Here is a 17,308-nt window from a genome sequence, read left to right as displayed (position 1 = left end):
TGGGAACCAAACAAAAGTCCTCAGGAAAAGCAATGCACCCTTTTAACAACTAATCCATTTCTCCAGCCCCAAGAAGTGGTATTTAGGGGCTGCAGAGATGGCTCAGCAGTTAAGAGCACTGACTGCTCTTGCAAAGGACCTGGGTTCAATTCCCAGAACCCACATGGTGGCTATGAACCATCCTTAACTCCAGTTCCGGGGCAATCTGGTGCCCTCTTCTGACCTCTGCAGCATTGCACGACACGGGTGCACTCACATACATGCAGGCAATACACTCATACACATAAAATAAAAAGAAAAAAGCCAGGCATGGTGGCACATGCCTTTAATCCCAGCACTGGGGAGACAGAGGCAGGTGGATCTCTCTGCATGTAGGTAAGTGCACCTGTGTTGTGCAATGAATGCCTGTGGAGGACAGAAGAGGCTGTTGGATCCCCTGGGACTGGGATTATGGACAGTTGTTAGCTGCCATATGGGTGCTGGGATTCAAACCCAGGTCTTCTGCAAGAACAGTCAGTGTTCTTAACTGCTGAGCCATCTCTCCAGCCCCAAGGGTAAGTTTTTTAATTCAACTAAACAGTGACAGTATGAGTAATACCCTTTACTTTTAAATTTATACACTTATCAAACAGCAAATCATAATTACAGATCTAGACTGTTCTCTTTAGTACATTCTCCTCCAAAGCAGTCTCCATTCCTTTAACTATGAGATTAAATTATACCAGACTAAATATTCTCAAGCCTAAAACTCATTTCCTTATCCAACATGCTTCTACCTCCAACTCCAGATTTTCTTAACATTCTACAAAGTAAACAGGAAAAGAATTTTGAGGGTTGGTAGATTGCTTGCTTAGTATGAGGCCCTGGGCTCTACCTCAAATACCCCTCAAATAAAATAAAATTTAAAAAATAATTTTTTAAATGAAAAAGGTTTTAAAACTCAGCAAAAATATGTAAATACCTACCTTTGGTGTTACTGTGTACATCCTACTGCTTAAACTTAGCATGAATACACATTTGGTTCTCATTTTCTTCTATTATGAAGGATATAGAAATTTAAAACAGACAACACTACACCCCACCATCATAACCCCACCATCATAATACAAATTTCAGCTACATGAGAAAAGACTGATTTAAATTAAGGTCTACAACTTAACAACTGAGAGAATACACATATAAATAGACTTTCAAAGGGATAAATGCCACCAAGACAGCAACTTCTGCTTCTGAAATTCTATTAAAAGTTCTTTCTAAAAAAAACACCAGACTGTAAGAGCACTGTTTCTTCATTAGCTATAAAACTTAGGATGCTTATAGTTATTTTCATTTTAAACAATTTAAAAGTGTACAAATCCACAGCTGGAGAGATGGCTCAGGAGTTAAGAGCACTAACTGCTCTTAGAGAGGACCCAGGTTCCATTCGCAGCACCCATATGGTGGCTAGACTGACCATAACTCCAGTTCCAGGGGATCTGACACCCTCTTCTAACATTTATGGGCATTGCACAACCTGGATGCCCTTCATGCAAGTAATATACTCATACACAGAAAATAAAATTAATAAAAAAATTTTTTAAGTGTACAGAGCCTGGAAAGATGGCTCATAAGTTAAGAGCACTAGCTGCTCTTGCAGAGGACCCAGTTTCAATTCACAGCATCCACTTGGTGACTAAGAACTCGGTAACTCCGGTTCCAGGGAAATCCAACACTGACTTCTGACCTCTGACCTCTGTGAGCACTGCATGACACGTGCACTTAACATACATGCAGACTCATAAACATAAAATAATTTTTCAAAAAGTGTACAAATCCATTGTATATTCCTGTGAAAATGAGTACCTAGAAATCCACAGATACTTTTCCCAAAGCAATCTTAGTCTCAGAATGAGTATAGAAAGCTCAGTATGACAGGTCTATAAAATGGATTTATCTCTTCAATTGCTGCTGCAAGTTCTACTAGAGGTTACAAGAGTTTATGCATGGGGCTGGAGAGGTGGCTCAGTGGTTAAGAATACTGACTGTTCTTGCAGAAGACCCGGGTTTGGATCCCAGCACCAACATGGCAGCCAACAACTGTCCATAACGCAAGTTCCAGGGGATCCGACAGCCTCTCTATCCTCCACTGGCATTGTGCGACATGGGTGCACTTACATGCAGGCATAACACTCATACGCATAAAATGAAAATAAAAAATAAACGAGTTTATGCACTACTTCAAACTATAAGACTATAGTATTACCTTCTTCTTCTTTGATAATATAAATGCACCAACCACTGGGCAATAAAAGGCCATATGATAGCAAAAGTTAATGCACCAGGAGACATCTCGAATGGCCACCAAGATGGTCTCTGAGAAAATAAAATAAACTTGTCACTAATCTATAATATATTGCAGGTAGAAACTTAAAGGTATAATCCATAATTTAAAAAAATTAAAATTAGTAAAAAAATCTCTCTTCTAATAAGGAAATATACTCAGTAAGCAGACTTCCAAGACTTAAATAAACACACCCAATTTTTTTTTTTTGTAGGAAATAGAGCTTAAGACAGAATGAAGTGAAGAACACTGGAGAAGACAATGGGCAATGACCGAAAGGGTCACTGCCTCAGTCTGTTTTTTTAGATTCAATGCTCCAAAAGATAAAACTCAAGTTAAATACCTTAAGTATGTCATAAAATATAAATGTAATGTATTCAAAGTCTTACCTGGGAGGAATGCTGATTACTTGTCTGCAATGATAACTTTGCCTTTAAACACAAATGAAAAGTGACAATCTTGGTAGAATGAAAAAAATATGCTTTTATTTTACTCTGTTGTTTGTTTTTGTTTTGTTTTTGAGGCAGGTTCTCTAGCCCAGGCTAGCCTACACCTCCCTAAATAGTGGAGGACGGCCTTGAACTTCTGATCCTCTTGGCCTCCAAGTCCTGAACACCAGAATGAAAGGTATAAGCTACCTTACCTGATCTATGCAGTATTGGGAATCAAACCCCAGGCCTCATGCATGCTAGGCAAGGACTCTAAGAACTAAGCTACAACCATAGCCCCACATAGTAATTTTTCTATTTTTTTTTTCTTTTTTTTTTTGGTCTTTTTGAGACAGGGTCTCCCTGTAGCCCCAGCTGTCCTGGAACTCACTATGTAGACCACGCTGGCCTTGAACTCACAGAGATCCGCCTGCTTCTACCTCCCAAGTGCTGGGATTAAAGGTGTACGCCACCACGCCCGGCTCTATCTCCTATTTTTTAAAGAGACAATATTTACTCGCTACTTTGTGTTAAATTCTGATTGCACTAAAGCCCACAATGAACAAAGAACATGATCCCTAAACCTGTAAAGTAAGCAAATACCTTAGCTACTTTATATTTTCTAGTTCAAATTTAGTAAATTACCAAAATAAAACTTCAATCATGGTGATGCAGCTCAACGGGTAGAGTGTTTACCTAGAATGCATGAAGCCCTGGATTTAATCCCCAGAACCACATAACCAGCACTCAGGAGATAAAGGCAGGAGGATCAGATGGTCAAGGTCATCCTTGATTACACTGAGGCCAACCAAGGACATATGAGATCCTGCTTCAGGTTAAAACAAAACAAAACAGAAAAACCCACTAAATTATGTTTTTTAATTTATTTATTCTTTCACAATTTATATATACTTTTCCACCTCAATTCTTTTTTTTTTTTTTTTGGTCTTTTTGAGACAGGGTCTCCCTGTAGCCCCAGCTGGCCTGGAACTCACTATGTAGACCAGGCTGGCCTTGAACTCAGAGATCCACCTGCCTATGCCTCCCCAGTGCCGGGATTAAAGTCGTGTGCCACCACCCCCAGCTTCAATTCTTAGTCTTATTAACTATTCAGCTTTTCTTAATAGTTCTATACATACTATCAATTTACAAATTTTTGAGAACTGTAACCTTATTATCAACCAAAAGACTATAATCAACTCCGAGAACTCTCTCAAGGACCAATGACAAGTTATAGCATGAGACATGTGATATGGGAAATGAATTGTCAGTGTGCATTGTATTAAATGGGATGTGGTACCGAGTAAGCTGAAATTTTAATTTAGGAAATCTAGATTTTAATTTGGCTCATTCCAAAGACAAGTTTCCTCAGTTAGTTATTAGAAACATCTTATTCCAGTTTCTGCACTTACTATAATCTTAAATAGAATGATTAATGAAATCATGCAATATACGACAAAGAGAAATAAATCTAGAACTAACCTGGAAACTTCCTCCCTGCTGGCTAGCTTTCATAGTAACAGAAGGTGCTATGCAGGTCACTGGGGGGAGAAAAGACATCAACGGTCTTACCCAGCACTGGACCCTGCATATCACAATACTGACGAGACAAGCAAAACATGTCCTCTACTGCTACATAGGATGACCTACCATTTTGTAATTAGCTTTGAGACCTGCTTTAAGGAGGCTAATCTATGCCTAGTGCTATAAACCTGGTCAAAACTTCATAGCTGGAAAGGTTATAGAACCTAGGGTAAAACCTACTGTTGTTTTGCTAACTCGTCACATGTCAAACTGCCTTCTAATTATTTACATTTATGCCCATATATCTGTGTTGCTCAGTTTCAAAGAAGCTTCTTTCTGTGGTAGGTAGGGGTTACTGCTGAGAATAAGTGCCTGTGAGTGCTCAGTCCTAAATAGGACAGCTATATGTCAGGGAACATCTCGGAAGAAGGGACATAAGGAATGTAAGAGCTTGGGGATGGAGAGGAGTATTGTGAAATGCTGTCTTCTGGACCTGCCATGGCTGCTGCACTCATGACCTCAGAGCAGCCTGGCAGCTGACAGTGGCTTCAAGAGGGGCAGCCACTGTTCTTTGGGAATGTGGTCAACAGTAAGCAGCCTGTGCTCTGATGATGGTCACATCCATGTGCATATGGGCAGCACTAACTGAATTCACTAAGTTAATTGAGGGGAATAAAAAACAGAAGGAACTGAAGAGATGACTCAGCAGTTAAGAGCACTTACTGCTCTTCTGGAGGGCCCAGGTTCAGTTCCCAACACCCACACGGTGGTTCACAACTGCCTGTTAAGTCCAGTTCCAGGGAATCTCTCTAGCCTCCTTGGGCACTCCACTCATATGTGCACATACCCCCACACAGATACACAATCAAAAATAAACCTCTGGAAAGAAAGAAGTGGGGCTGGAGAGATGGCTCAGTGGTTAAGAGCACTAGCTGTTCTTGCAGAAGACCTGGGTTTGAACCCCAGTATCCACAAAGTAGCTAACAACTGTCCATAACTCCAGTTCCAGCAGCTCCAACAGTCTCTTCTGTACTCTGCATGCATTGCACGACACAGTGCACTTACATACATACAGGCAATACATGGATACACATAAAATAGAAATGATAAAAGTATTTTTTTTAAAAAGAGGACATGAAGTTGGGAGGGGTGTATGTTGTCGGGGGAGTAGGGCAGGAGAGTGTAATCAAAATACATTGCATACATTTATGAGCTTCTCGAACAAATTTAAGATTTTTTTTTTGTCTTTCTGATACAGGGTCTCCTTATAACCCCAGCTGGCCTGGAACTCGCTATGTAGATCAGGCTGGCCTCGAACGCAGGGAGATTTGCCTGCCTCTGCCTCCCCAGTGTGATTAAAGGTATATACCACCACGCACAGCCCAACATACTATTTTTTTAATGTTTACTGGGCATCTATCATGTACAAATCACTATTGTGGGCCTAAAGATAGACTAAGGAGCCAAAACTAAAATAGAAGTACAGATAATAAGAAAGTAGGGAAATGTACAGCATATCAGGTGGTAATAAATGCTATCACGGGACACGTCAGAAAAGGAGGTTTGCAAGCAATTGTACGTTGTGTGGTGGAAGAAGGCACAAATTGTGGCTAATTTGGGAGTAGCCTTCTGAACAGAAATATTAGCAAGTTCACCCCAGAAGAAGATAGAACCCACTGGCAAGCTCAGGAAACAGTAGTGAAGGAAGGTCGGGGTGAGAGAAGATTTTTTTAAATTTCTTTGTTGTGGGGAATATTATTTCTAGAAGCCCAGTATGACTGTAGCTTATGTGAAACTAAATTAGCTGCCTTTGGATGTAGTGTTGGTCCTTACAGAGCACTAAGCTGTTAGATAGCATGTTGCAGTTCTAGTACAGAATGCCAAGGTTAAAGATTAAGAGTTAATGGTTCTCATGTCGTTAGGTGTAGTAATGTGCAATAATACTAAACCAAGAAATTTAAATATGGCACGACTTCTCAGACTAAATGCAATAAAGGGTACACTTGGAAAAGTGGGCTCCTAGCCAGGTGTGAGAGGCAAACTTTGTAATCCTAGTGCCTGGACAACAGAGGTAGGAGGATGATGAGCTCCAAGCTACCCAGGGCTACAAAAAAACTTGAAAAAAAATAAATAAATAAAAGAGTGGGGGTGCTGGGCGTGGTGGCACACACCTTTAAGCCCAGCACTCGGGAGGCAGAGGCAGGCAGATCTCTGTGAGTTCAAAGCCAGCCTGGACTACATAGTGAGTTCCAGGCCAGCTGGGGCTACTGGGAGACCCTGTATCAAAAAAAAAAAAAAAAAAAAAAAAAAAGAGTGGGGGCTCTTAGATATCTAATGATTTATCTTGGGTCACATTTCTCTAAGAACAGATAAAAATAATCCTTAGGCCAGGCGTGGTGGCCTCCCAGCACTCGGGAGGCAGAGGCAGGTGGATCTCTGTGAGTTAGAGGGCCAGGTCTCCATAGTGAATCCAAGCCAGCTGGGGCTACAGGGAGACCCTGTCTCAAAAAGACCAAAAAGAAAATAATAATAATAATAATAATTCTTCACTAAAGCAACAACTACTAACAAATGCCTGGGTCAAATTGCAAGTACTAAAAGAAGCAATAAATGTTTTTCTAAACAATAAATGCAATAGATTCTTAAAGACCCCTGCTTACAGATAAGAACTACCACTATCTGTATAATTAACAGCATAATTTTTTTACTTTGAAGAGATTTATCCAGGGGGCTGAAGAGATGGCTTAGTGGTTAAGAATGAATAAGGCTTTTAACAGAAGACCCTATTTCGGTCCCAGAACCCAGGTGGGACATGTCGCTCACAACCACCTGTAACTCCAATAGAAGAGATATGTGATGCCCTCTTCTGGCCTCTACAGGCACTGCACTCATGCATACAAATGTATACACACATATACATTTAACTTTAAAATTTGTGTGTGTATGTATAGTAGCTTTATATAACTTCTACTCATGCAGAAAAAAGTCTAATAATGTCATCATTCTATTGCTATTAGATTAAAATAAAGAATTACTGATTTGTTTGTTTACAGTGCTGAAAAGCCAACAAAGCTTTGTTCCTCTAGGCAAGTGCTGTACATAACACTTGGCCACATCCAAAGTACCCATCCCCATTGTTGCAATTAATGTTTTTATTTGTTTTTTGGTCTTTTTGAGATAGCCTCAGCTGGCCTAGAACTCACTATGTAAACCAGGCTGGCCTTGACCTCACAGATCCACCTGCCTCTGCCTCCAGAGTGCTGAGACTAAAGGTGTGTGCCACCAAGCCCAGCCTGTTGAGGTTAATTTTAAAAAAAAAAAAAAATCTTATTCAATACATGGTTGAGCATCCCTAATCAGAGAACCAAAAATCCAAAATGCTCCCAAAATCTGAAAATTTTTGAGTACCTTTTTCATGGCTGAGATTATAGTCAAAAGGTTTTGAATTCTGGAACATTTCTGATTTTGGATTTCCACATTAAGGATACTGAGTCAGTAAAATCTATGACCCAAACCTCCCATCAAAAATTTTTTAATAGTTTTGGCCTGAGCTTTTTTTTTTTTAAGACAAGCTCTTGCTATATAGTCCAGGCTGCCCCAAAACTCATGATTCTAGCCTCAGTCTCCTCAGAGATGGGAAATACAGATGAATACTACCAATTCTTCTTAACATCAGTTACAGCATAATGACTTGATGTCATAGGATGTTTGAATTAGCTCAGTCATGCCCAGTGCCCCTTTATTCTCTATCTCCAATCAATGTTAATTAAAGAGGGATAAGTCCAGAGAAAAATGGGGATGATCACTAGTAAGCATCTTAAACATCTGTAGCTAAGCCCAGTCAACACTGTAAGTGAGTTATACCATCTCTTCCTGAGAACCCTTTCCCCCTTTTAGTTCTTCCTCTAGAGACAACTTTACTCATCAAAGGATAGCAATCTGCCATAAGGGGAAGACCAGTAGCCTAGGATGTGTGGGTTCTGCTTGAGCTTTTGCAAATGAATAGTTATATTATCGTCTCTCTTTTATGGTGCTAGGAATTGAACTCTTGGCCTTAGAAAGTAAGGTACCACCAAGCTCTACCCTCAGCCCTACTATGCCTCCTTTTCAAGGGTTTAATTTAACATCCTTGGATGATATATCCTTGGCAAAAAGACAGTGAAGATCAAACAATCACTTTACATTAATCTCTGGCTTTAAATTTCTGATACTAAAACTAATTTACACTTAAGAATTAGCAGCTTTGGGCTGGAAAGATGGCTCAGCAGTTAAGAGCACTGGCTGCTCTTGAAGAGGACCTGGGTTCAATTCCCAGCACCCACATGGCAACTAACTCCAGTTCCAGGGATATCCAACGCCCTCTTCTGACCTATGCAGGCATTGTGCAACACAGGTGCACTTACACACACACACAGGCAATACACCCATACAAATAAAATAAAAATAATAAGTTAAAAAAAAAAGTACAAACTTAACATCTTACCTCTAACCAGCATTTTTTGTTTGTTTTATTTTTGTCTTTTTGAAGCAGGGTCTCCCTGTAGCCCCAGCTGTCCTGAAACTCACTACGTAGACCAGGCTGGCCTTGAACTCACAGAGATCCGCCTGCCTCTGCCTCCCAAGTGCTGGGACTACAGGTGTGCACCACCACGCCCCTAACCAGCATTTTTAAAAGAATACAAATAGAAGACAGTATTTAGTATAAAGGAATGACTCTTTAATAATGAATCTCTAATAATGAACTGTTAGGCACTGGTAGAAGTTTCTATTCTTTAAACTTCAGTGTTTACCAGAAATTTTTCTTCTATTTTCAGGTATCCACTCTGTAATTCCAGTGCTCTCATTTTTTCCTTTCAGTGCTGACTGAACCCAGGACCGTGTACATGCTAAGCCACAGCTGTATCTCTCTCTCTTTGTATTGCTAAATTTTACACTCTAAAAATTTTTATCTTACCTTTCAAGTCAGTCTTGATTATTTTCCAAAAGTAGTTCTTTTTATTGTTAATAAAAATTACTAAAATTTGTGACAACATGTGAAAGTATGATTCTGCAAATCTGATCAATAACAGGTTATATATTACCTTATAGCATCAACAAAGAGAAGATACTGAATAGACAAATTCTGTAGCTTACCTGGGAAGCAGTGAGTGTCTCCAGTTTATGAAGTCTCTGAAGGACATTCTGCATGTCCTCCTGCAATCTGATGAGCACTAGAGCAATCTGCTCATTGAGGCTGCCTCGGGACCCTCGATCTGAGCCCCAACGTTCTCCATCCCCTCCACTTCCTACTTGGCGACCTTTGGCTCCTTCACCCAAATGTGGCATTCTATGCCCTATTTAAGAAAGTGAAGTTAGTCATAAATAAAATTTCTTTAAAAGTAGAAAGTCATTATTAATTTTGTAATGTGTAAATGTCCAAAGTAAAGGAAAAGTGATCAGGAAGCACATAAAATAAAACCTCAGGATTAAAGAAAGACATAAACTTCTATTTATATTGATGTATTCTAGAACTTTAGGGGAAGACTGTATACAATTTACTAATATATGAGCATGTGTATATAATTCCTCACATGTTCAAATACTCTTTAAAAAGGTAACAAAACTGGAAACACTTCACTGTCTTTTTTTAAATATTTTTTATTTTATGTGTATGAGTGTATTGCCTGTATGAATGTAAGTGCACCCATGCTGTGCAATACCTACAGAGTCAGAGGACAGCGTTGGGATTCCCTTGGAACTGGAGTCACGGACGAATGCTACCTGCCGTGTGGGTGCTCAAAACGAAACCCAGGTTCTTTGCAAGAACAGTCAGTACTCTTAACCACTGAGCTATCACTCCAGCCCCTCACTTGCTTGTCTTTAAAATATTAAAAGCTACACTAAGCTTGCTGTGGTGGTACATGCCTTTAATCCCAGGACTCAGGAGGCAGAGGCAAGCAGATCTCTGTGAGATAAAGGCCAGCCTGGTCTACAAGCCTGATGATCTGAGTTCAACGCACAGGACCCAGAGAGTAGAAAACCAACTCCTACAAGTTGTTTTCTGACCTCAACATTTATGCTGTAGCATAAACACACACACACACACACACACACACACACACACACTTTTTTTGTTTTGGTTTTTGGTTTTTTTGTCTTTTTTGAGACAGGGGCTCCTTGTAACCCCAGCTGTCCTGGAACTTACTATGTAATGTAGACCAGGCTGGCCTCCAACTCACAAAGATCCACCTGCCTCTGCCTCCTGAGTGCTGGGATTAAAGGCGTGCTCCACCACGCCTGGCAACAAATGATCTACTCTTAAAAAAAAAGAATACTGCACAAAAGATTAACAAATAAATAGGGAATAGAGCACATGCCTGTAACTCTAGCACTTGGCAGCCACAGCCAGAACGATTGATTAGAAACTCTAAGTCAGCCAGAACTACACAATGAGACTCTGTCTCAAAAACCTCAAAAGGAAGGAAGGAAGGAAGGAAGGAAGGTAGGAAGGAAGGAAGGAAGGAAGGAAGGAAGGAAGGAAGGAAGGAAGGAAGGAAGGAAGGGGGGGGGAGATAGACACACCTCTCCCTCTTCTGACAGAGAAGTCCTCATTTTCTCCACCTCGCTTCTCACAATGTGGCGCTCCACTGTTACTTCTGCCATCTTCTCCTCCATGCTTTACTTCACCTCTTCCTTCAACAGCTACCATCTGCATACTCCCAAAGTTGCCATTTCCAAGAGATATGTGGGCATCTTCATGAAAACCAGCATTTTCCAAGTGCTGGCTGGGAGCACCACCCAGGTAATGCTGATATCGTCCATTGTTTGACATAAAGTTGTCTAAAGACTACAAATTAAAGGTGACAATAGTTATGAATACAAATTATATATCAATAACAGAAATAGTTTTTCTTTTTCTTTTTTTTTTTTTTTTTGGTTTTTTTGAGACAGGGTCTCCCTGTAGCCCCAGCTGTCCTGGAAACTCACTATGTAGACCAGGCTGGCCTCCAACTCACAGAGATCCACCTGCCTTTGCCTCCGGAGTGCTGGGATTAAAGGCCACCACGCCCAGTCAGAAATACTGTTTTTCTAAAAGCAGTCTTTCATGTTACTGCAAAATAATTCTTTTTCTTAAAAAATTCTTCCATTTATATGTAGCGTCCCATATGCAAGAAATAACTGAGACAGAAATTATTTTCTCTATGATCAGAAAGTGAGGCTTCTTCACTCACCCAAGAAACAATTTCTATGTTTATCTTTGTTTCAATACTGAACTCTAGGCATACTATAAGAAAAGAGAATCTGGGGCTGGAGAGATGGCTCATTGGTTAAGAGCACTGACTGATCTTGCAGAGGACCTGGGTTCGATTCCCAGACCTGGGTTCGATTCCCAGCACCCACATGGCGGCTACAAATCGTCCTTAATTCCAGTTCCAGGGGAATCCGAAGCCCTCTTCTGACCTCCGCAGCACTGCACGACACAGGTGCACTCACATACATGCAGGCAATACACTCATACACATAAAATAAAAATAATAAAATATTTTTTTAAAAAAAAGAAAGAAAAGAGAATCTTTGCCTTCAAAATGCATACACCTTTAGAAAGGAAGTCAAAGAAGACTGTTACCATATTGTTTGATGAGATTTACAAAGAACAATATACAAGATACTACAGAACTCCACCAAATTGGAGTTGGGTAGAGGCTTGATCAGGACAGGTTTCCTAAAAGAAATGATAAAACTTTGACTAAGAGGGGCTAGAGAGATGGCTCAGCAGTCTAAGAGTACTTGCTGTTCTTGCAGAGGACTCAGGTTCAGTTCCCAGCACCTACAGGGCAGCTAACACCCAACCTTAATTCCAGTTCCAGCAGTTCCAATGTTCTTTTCTGGGTTCCACAAGCACCAGGCACATATGGTGGTGCACTTACAAATACTCATATACATAAAAATAAATAAGTAAAAAAAACTTTAACATCTGCAAAGAACAAGTCTATAAGTACATGCTGAATATAAACAAAGTCAAAGGTTAATGACCAGCAGAGTAGCTAGGATAGATGATGATTTGATAACCTCCAAAAAATCATGTTGGTTTCGAAAACTGAACATGGAGAGTAAAGGAGAGGAAAGTTCTGGGGAGAGATAATAGTACAGATACAGGTAAGTTAAAATTGAGGTCCCTAGGCAGAATATAAAGCAATTGGAATTCAGAAGAGAGAAAACTGAATTTCTCACTTGGATAGTCATCAACCTGTTAAGTGATGGCTGAAACCAAAGAAGCAGTAACTAGCACCATGTTCCTGAAAAATAAATTCAGGATCAACAGGAAAAGGAGAACTCAGAGAGGAAACCCACAGGTAATTTAAGAGGGCTGGTCATGGGGAGGCATGCCTTTAATCCCAGCACTCTGGAGGCAGAGGCAGGAAGATCTCTGGGAGTTCTAAGGCCAACCTGGTCTCCATAGCAAGTTCCAGGCCAACTAGGCCTATATAATAAGACCTTGTCTCAAAAACAAACAAATGAAAATTCAAGTAGTGTATAAGAGGTTAAACAAAAACTGTTAAAAGAGATAACAGTAAAATAGTTTCAAGGAGAGAGTGGCTAATATCATCTAGTTATATTTTAAGTAACAGGAAGTATAAAGCATCCTTTGAAATTAACAGCAATGTAACAGAGTCATGTATGGCAGGAATCTGACTGAAAAAAATGAATAAATCAATGCATACAACAAACAAAAAGCCACGTGAAGAAGAGTGTTAGAGGATACGAGAAGGTTAAAGGATATGAATATGTACATGGCTGAAGAAAGAACTGGAAGAGACCAACCCCAATAAAGAGATGTTCCATAAAGCAGAAAATTCCTAGAAAGGTAGGAAGTAACAGGGCACAAAGTAGAGAAATTGGCCTTAAAAAGGAAGAACACGGGGCTGGAGAGATGGCTCAGCAGTTAAGAACACTGGTTGTTCTTGCAGAAGACCTGGGTTCAGATCCCAGCACCTACATGGCAGCTAAAAACTGTCCATAACTCCTGTCCTAGGGGATCCGACAGCCTCTTCTGACCTCCACGGGCATTGCATGACATGGGTGCACTTACCTTCATGCAGGCAATACATGCATATACATAACATTAAAATAAAATTTAAAAAAATAAAAAAGGAAGAACACATCAGCTACTGAGATAGGAAGAAAAGTGGCACAGATTGGACAGGAGGGGCGTAAAACCAACAAGCTGAGTGTCAAGGACTAGTGGCAGACAAGCACGTTTACCATGCACAAGGCCCCAAGCCAACAGTAAGAACAAATATGAACATCAAACTAATAAAATCCCAACACCATATTAGACAGACATGACAGTGCATGGCCCCTGAGGTGGGAAGCCACAGTGAGGCCCTCTCTTAAAAGAAAGTCAAAAAAATAAAGAAGGTGTCAAGGTGTAAACAAAGTAACAACTTTTCTTTTTCTGCCTTCTCAGTATAACAGATGACAAAATTATTTAATGAAAGCAGAAGGAGGGTGAAACCAATGAATGTCAGTCCCCCGACACTGCAAATGCTGGTACCACTCCAGCTGCTCAGATCTCCATGTTACTCTCAGGACTGTCTGCAGACCACCAGTTACAGCAGCAACTGAGAAGCACATATTCAGCCAACAGGCTACAAACCTCAATGGGTAATACACTGAAGTAGTTTGGAGGCAAAATAAACAATAACTAGTCAGGTGTAGTACCACACACCTTTAATCTCAGCACTCAGGAGGTAGAGGCAGGCAGCTCTCAGTGAGTTTGAGGCCAGCCTGTTCTACATAGTAAATCCAAACCAGCTATGGCTACAGGAAAACCCTGTCTCAAAAAAAAAAAAAGAGAGACCAAAAAATAAATAAATAAATAAATAAATAAACAAATTAAGTAAAAATCTAAAATAAACAATAAATAGTAAGAATAAGTAATGCTGGTGCTGGAGAGATGGTTCAGCAGTTAAGAGCACTGACTGCTCTTGCAGAGGACCCAGGTTCAATTCCCAGCACACACACATGGCGGCTACGAACCATCCTTAACTCTAGTTCCAAGGGAATCTGAAGCCCTCTTCTGAACTCTGCTACACTGCACAACACATGTGCACTCACATACATGCAGACAATACACTCATACACATAAAATAAAAAGAAAAATGCCAGGCATGGTGGCGCACACCTTTAATTCCAGCACTCAGGAGGCAGAAGCAAGCGGATCTCTGTAAGTTCAAGGCCAGCCTGGTCTACATAGTGAGTTCCAGGACAGCTGGGGCTACAGGGAGACCCTGTCTCAAAAAAACCAAAAATAAATAAATAAAAAGAAAAAAAAAAGAGTAAGTAATACTAAAAATCCTAAGGATCTAAAGCAATGGAAACTCCTTTGATAATATAGTACACAATTCAATGCAATATTCCATAAAGAAGGGAAAAACAAAAGCAACACTGGTTAGAAAATACAATACAGGGGCTAGAGAGATGGCTCAGCGGTTAAGAACACTGGCTGTTCTTGCAGAAGACCCGGGTTTGAATCCCAGCACCCACAAGGCAGCTAACAACTATCTCTAACTCCAGTCCCAGGGGATCTGACAGCCTCTTCTGACCTCCTCAGGCATTGCACGACACGGGTGCACTTACCTACATGCAGGCAATACATGCATACACATAAAAATAATAAATTTTTTTTAATTTTTTAAAAAAGAAAATAAATACAAAGAAAATATCCACACACAATCCTAACACTCCATTTTAACTGTTTTAGTATGGAAATTTTCTAATTCATCTCCCAGTTAAGAATATTAACCATTCCCAGGCATGGTGACCCAGACCTTAATCTCAGCACTCAGGAGGCAGATCTCTGGGAGTTCAATGCTAGCCTGGTCCACACTGTAAGTCTCAAGCCAGCCCAGAACGTATAGCAAAACCCTGTCTCAAAAGGAAAAACGAAAGTACTAATCACCTCGTTTTAACATTACTTCAGGGTCATTCCTTTCACGAACTGCCCAGCCTAGCCCAGTAAGTTATTTTGAAGTAAATCCTAGATATCATATTATATTATTTTGATGTGGTTTAGTTTTGATTTGAGACAAGGTCTCAACTATGTAGTCCTGGCTGACCTAGAAATTGCTACTTAGACAAGGCTGGCCTTGAACTCACAGAAATTCTCCTGCTTCTGCCTTCTGAAATGCTTGGAATAAAGGCACATGCCACAAGGCCCAGCTTATAATATTATTTCAAAGACATTATTGCAACAAAATATGTAGCAAAAATTTTGGAAAATACTAAGTCCTCTATGTGGTAGGTAGGGGCCATACTTAACTGACACATAGAAGAGGATATTCATAGGCTGGGAGAAGGATCTAGAGCTTGCTGGCCAGCTTGTCTAGTTAGTCAGTAAGCTCCAGGTCAAGCAGAGGACCCAGAAGGGTTTCAGTAGTTTAAATGACTTTTAGAGAAAACAGGAGCTACTAAATTAGAAGGAGCCAAATTCTACCAAATAGTATTTAGCAGCTAAATATGTGCTGAGATTGATCCCTGACCAGTCCTGACCTTGCACCAACACTCTCCAAACAAATCCTTTTTTAAAGAAGAAAATAAAGGGAATCTAGACTTTTATCATTTTTCATTTTCTTTTCCTTCTTTTCTTGAAACGGGGTCTCATGTACCCAGACTGGCTTCCAACTCCCTGTGTACCTGAGGATAACCTTGAACTTTTGATCTTCCTGCCTCCACTTTCCCAGTGCTGAGATTTCAGGCGGTTTTAACATGGTGATGCTAGGTAAGCTCTCTAGCAACTGAGGTACATCACTTTTCATTTTCATTTTTCACTGATTTCAGCTTATTCTGAGTTTGGATTCGCTACCAATACTCTTCGCATCTGTGCTACTCATTTAGGTTCAACCTCAGTTAACAAATACTTTATGCATGTGTTTTTAAAATCTGAGAAAATTAATAAGTAAATTTAATTGACATGTGCCTGTAATTTACCATTCAGGAGACAGAGGAAGAAGATCACTGTAAGTTCAAGGTTCAAGGCCAACCTAGGCTACACAGCAAGACCCTGTCTTGAAAAAAAAGGTTAAAAACATGATTTTAGGGAGGCAAAACTTAAACGATTTTCTTTGTAAGACATGCTGAGCTGTATTAGAATAGAGCTAAAGGAAAAATTATAAGAGGACATGAAAATGTCAAACAGAAATACAATTGTCGAAAATCACTCTCATCACTACCAAAAAGTGGCTAAAGAAGAAACAGAATCATATATTTTTGTGTGTGTGTCTTTCAATACTGAATCTTAAATGAAATTTGAGAATTTTTTTCTATAAAAGATTTTTTGTTTGGTTAATCGGTTTTATTTTACTTTTATTTTTTAAGACAGGGTCTCCCTGTAGCCCCAGCCAGCCTGGAACACCCTATGTAAACCAAACTAACCTCCATCTCACAGAGATTTGTCTCAGCCTCACAAGTGCTGGGATCAAAGGTGTGCGCCACCACACCCAGCTTTTATTTCTACTTTTAAGTGTAAGTTTGAGTACAGTGCCCTTGGAGACCAGAAGATGTCAGAGCCGCTGCAGGTGGTCACAGGCAGTTGTGAGCTGACAATGGTGCTGGGAACTGAACTCAGGTCCCCTGCAAGAGCAGTACTCACTCTTAACCACATGAGCCAGCTTTCCAACCCCTTGATTAAAAAGTTTATCCTCTGCATCTCCATTCTACCAGCCCAGAATACTTACACAATACAAATACGACAAATTATAATGGGGGCCAGGTATGGTGGCTCATGCCTTTAATCCCAGCAGAGAGAGGCAGATCTCTGAGAGTTTCAAGATCAGCCTGGTCTACATATTGAGCTCTTGACCAGCGAGCAATACATAGTAAGACCCTATCTCAAAAAACAGAAAATTATAGCTGGGTGTGGTGGTGCACACCTTTAATCCCAGCACTCAGGAGGCAGAGGCAGGTGGATCTCTGTGAGTTCATGGCCAGCCTGGCCTACATAGTGAGTTCCAGGACAGCTGGGGCTACAGGGAGACCCTGTCTCAAAAAGACCAAA

General features: G+C 40.3%; 1 protein-coding gene across 4 annotated transcripts in view; it reads right to left on the bottom strand.

Moving 5' to 3' along the window:
- The window catches only part of Acbd5 (acyl-CoA binding domain containing 5), a 67,136-nt gene that overhangs the window by 2,863 nt on the left and 46,965 nt on the right, over positions 1-17,308 (bottom strand). For all 4 annotated transcript variants that reach the window (XM_029562931.1, XM_029562932.1, XM_008831752.3 and 1 more), the window contains 4 exons: positions 10,834-11,098; positions 9,406-9,605; positions 2,710-2,751; positions 2,243-2,352 (listed from right to left, as the gene is read on the bottom strand). In XM_029562931.1, the coding sequence (XP_029418791.1) occupies positions 2,243-2,352; positions 2,710-2,751; positions 9,406-9,605; positions 10,834-11,098 (617 nt within the window). The remainder of the gene's footprint in view (positions 1-2,242; positions 2,353-2,709; positions 2,752-9,405; positions 9,606-10,833; positions 11,099-17,308) is intronic.

Source organism: Nannospalax galili, unplaced genomic scaffold (assembly GCF_000622305.1).
Source record: "Nannospalax galili isolate Female #2095 unplaced genomic scaffold, S.galili_v1.0 scaffold14, whole genome shotgun sequence".
NCBI lineage: Eukaryota > Metazoa > Chordata > Mammalia > Rodentia > Spalacidae > Nannospalax > Nannospalax galili.
The sequence above is the reverse complement of the archived record's forward strand: the minus strand, read 5'-3'. Positions and strand labels throughout refer to the sequence as shown.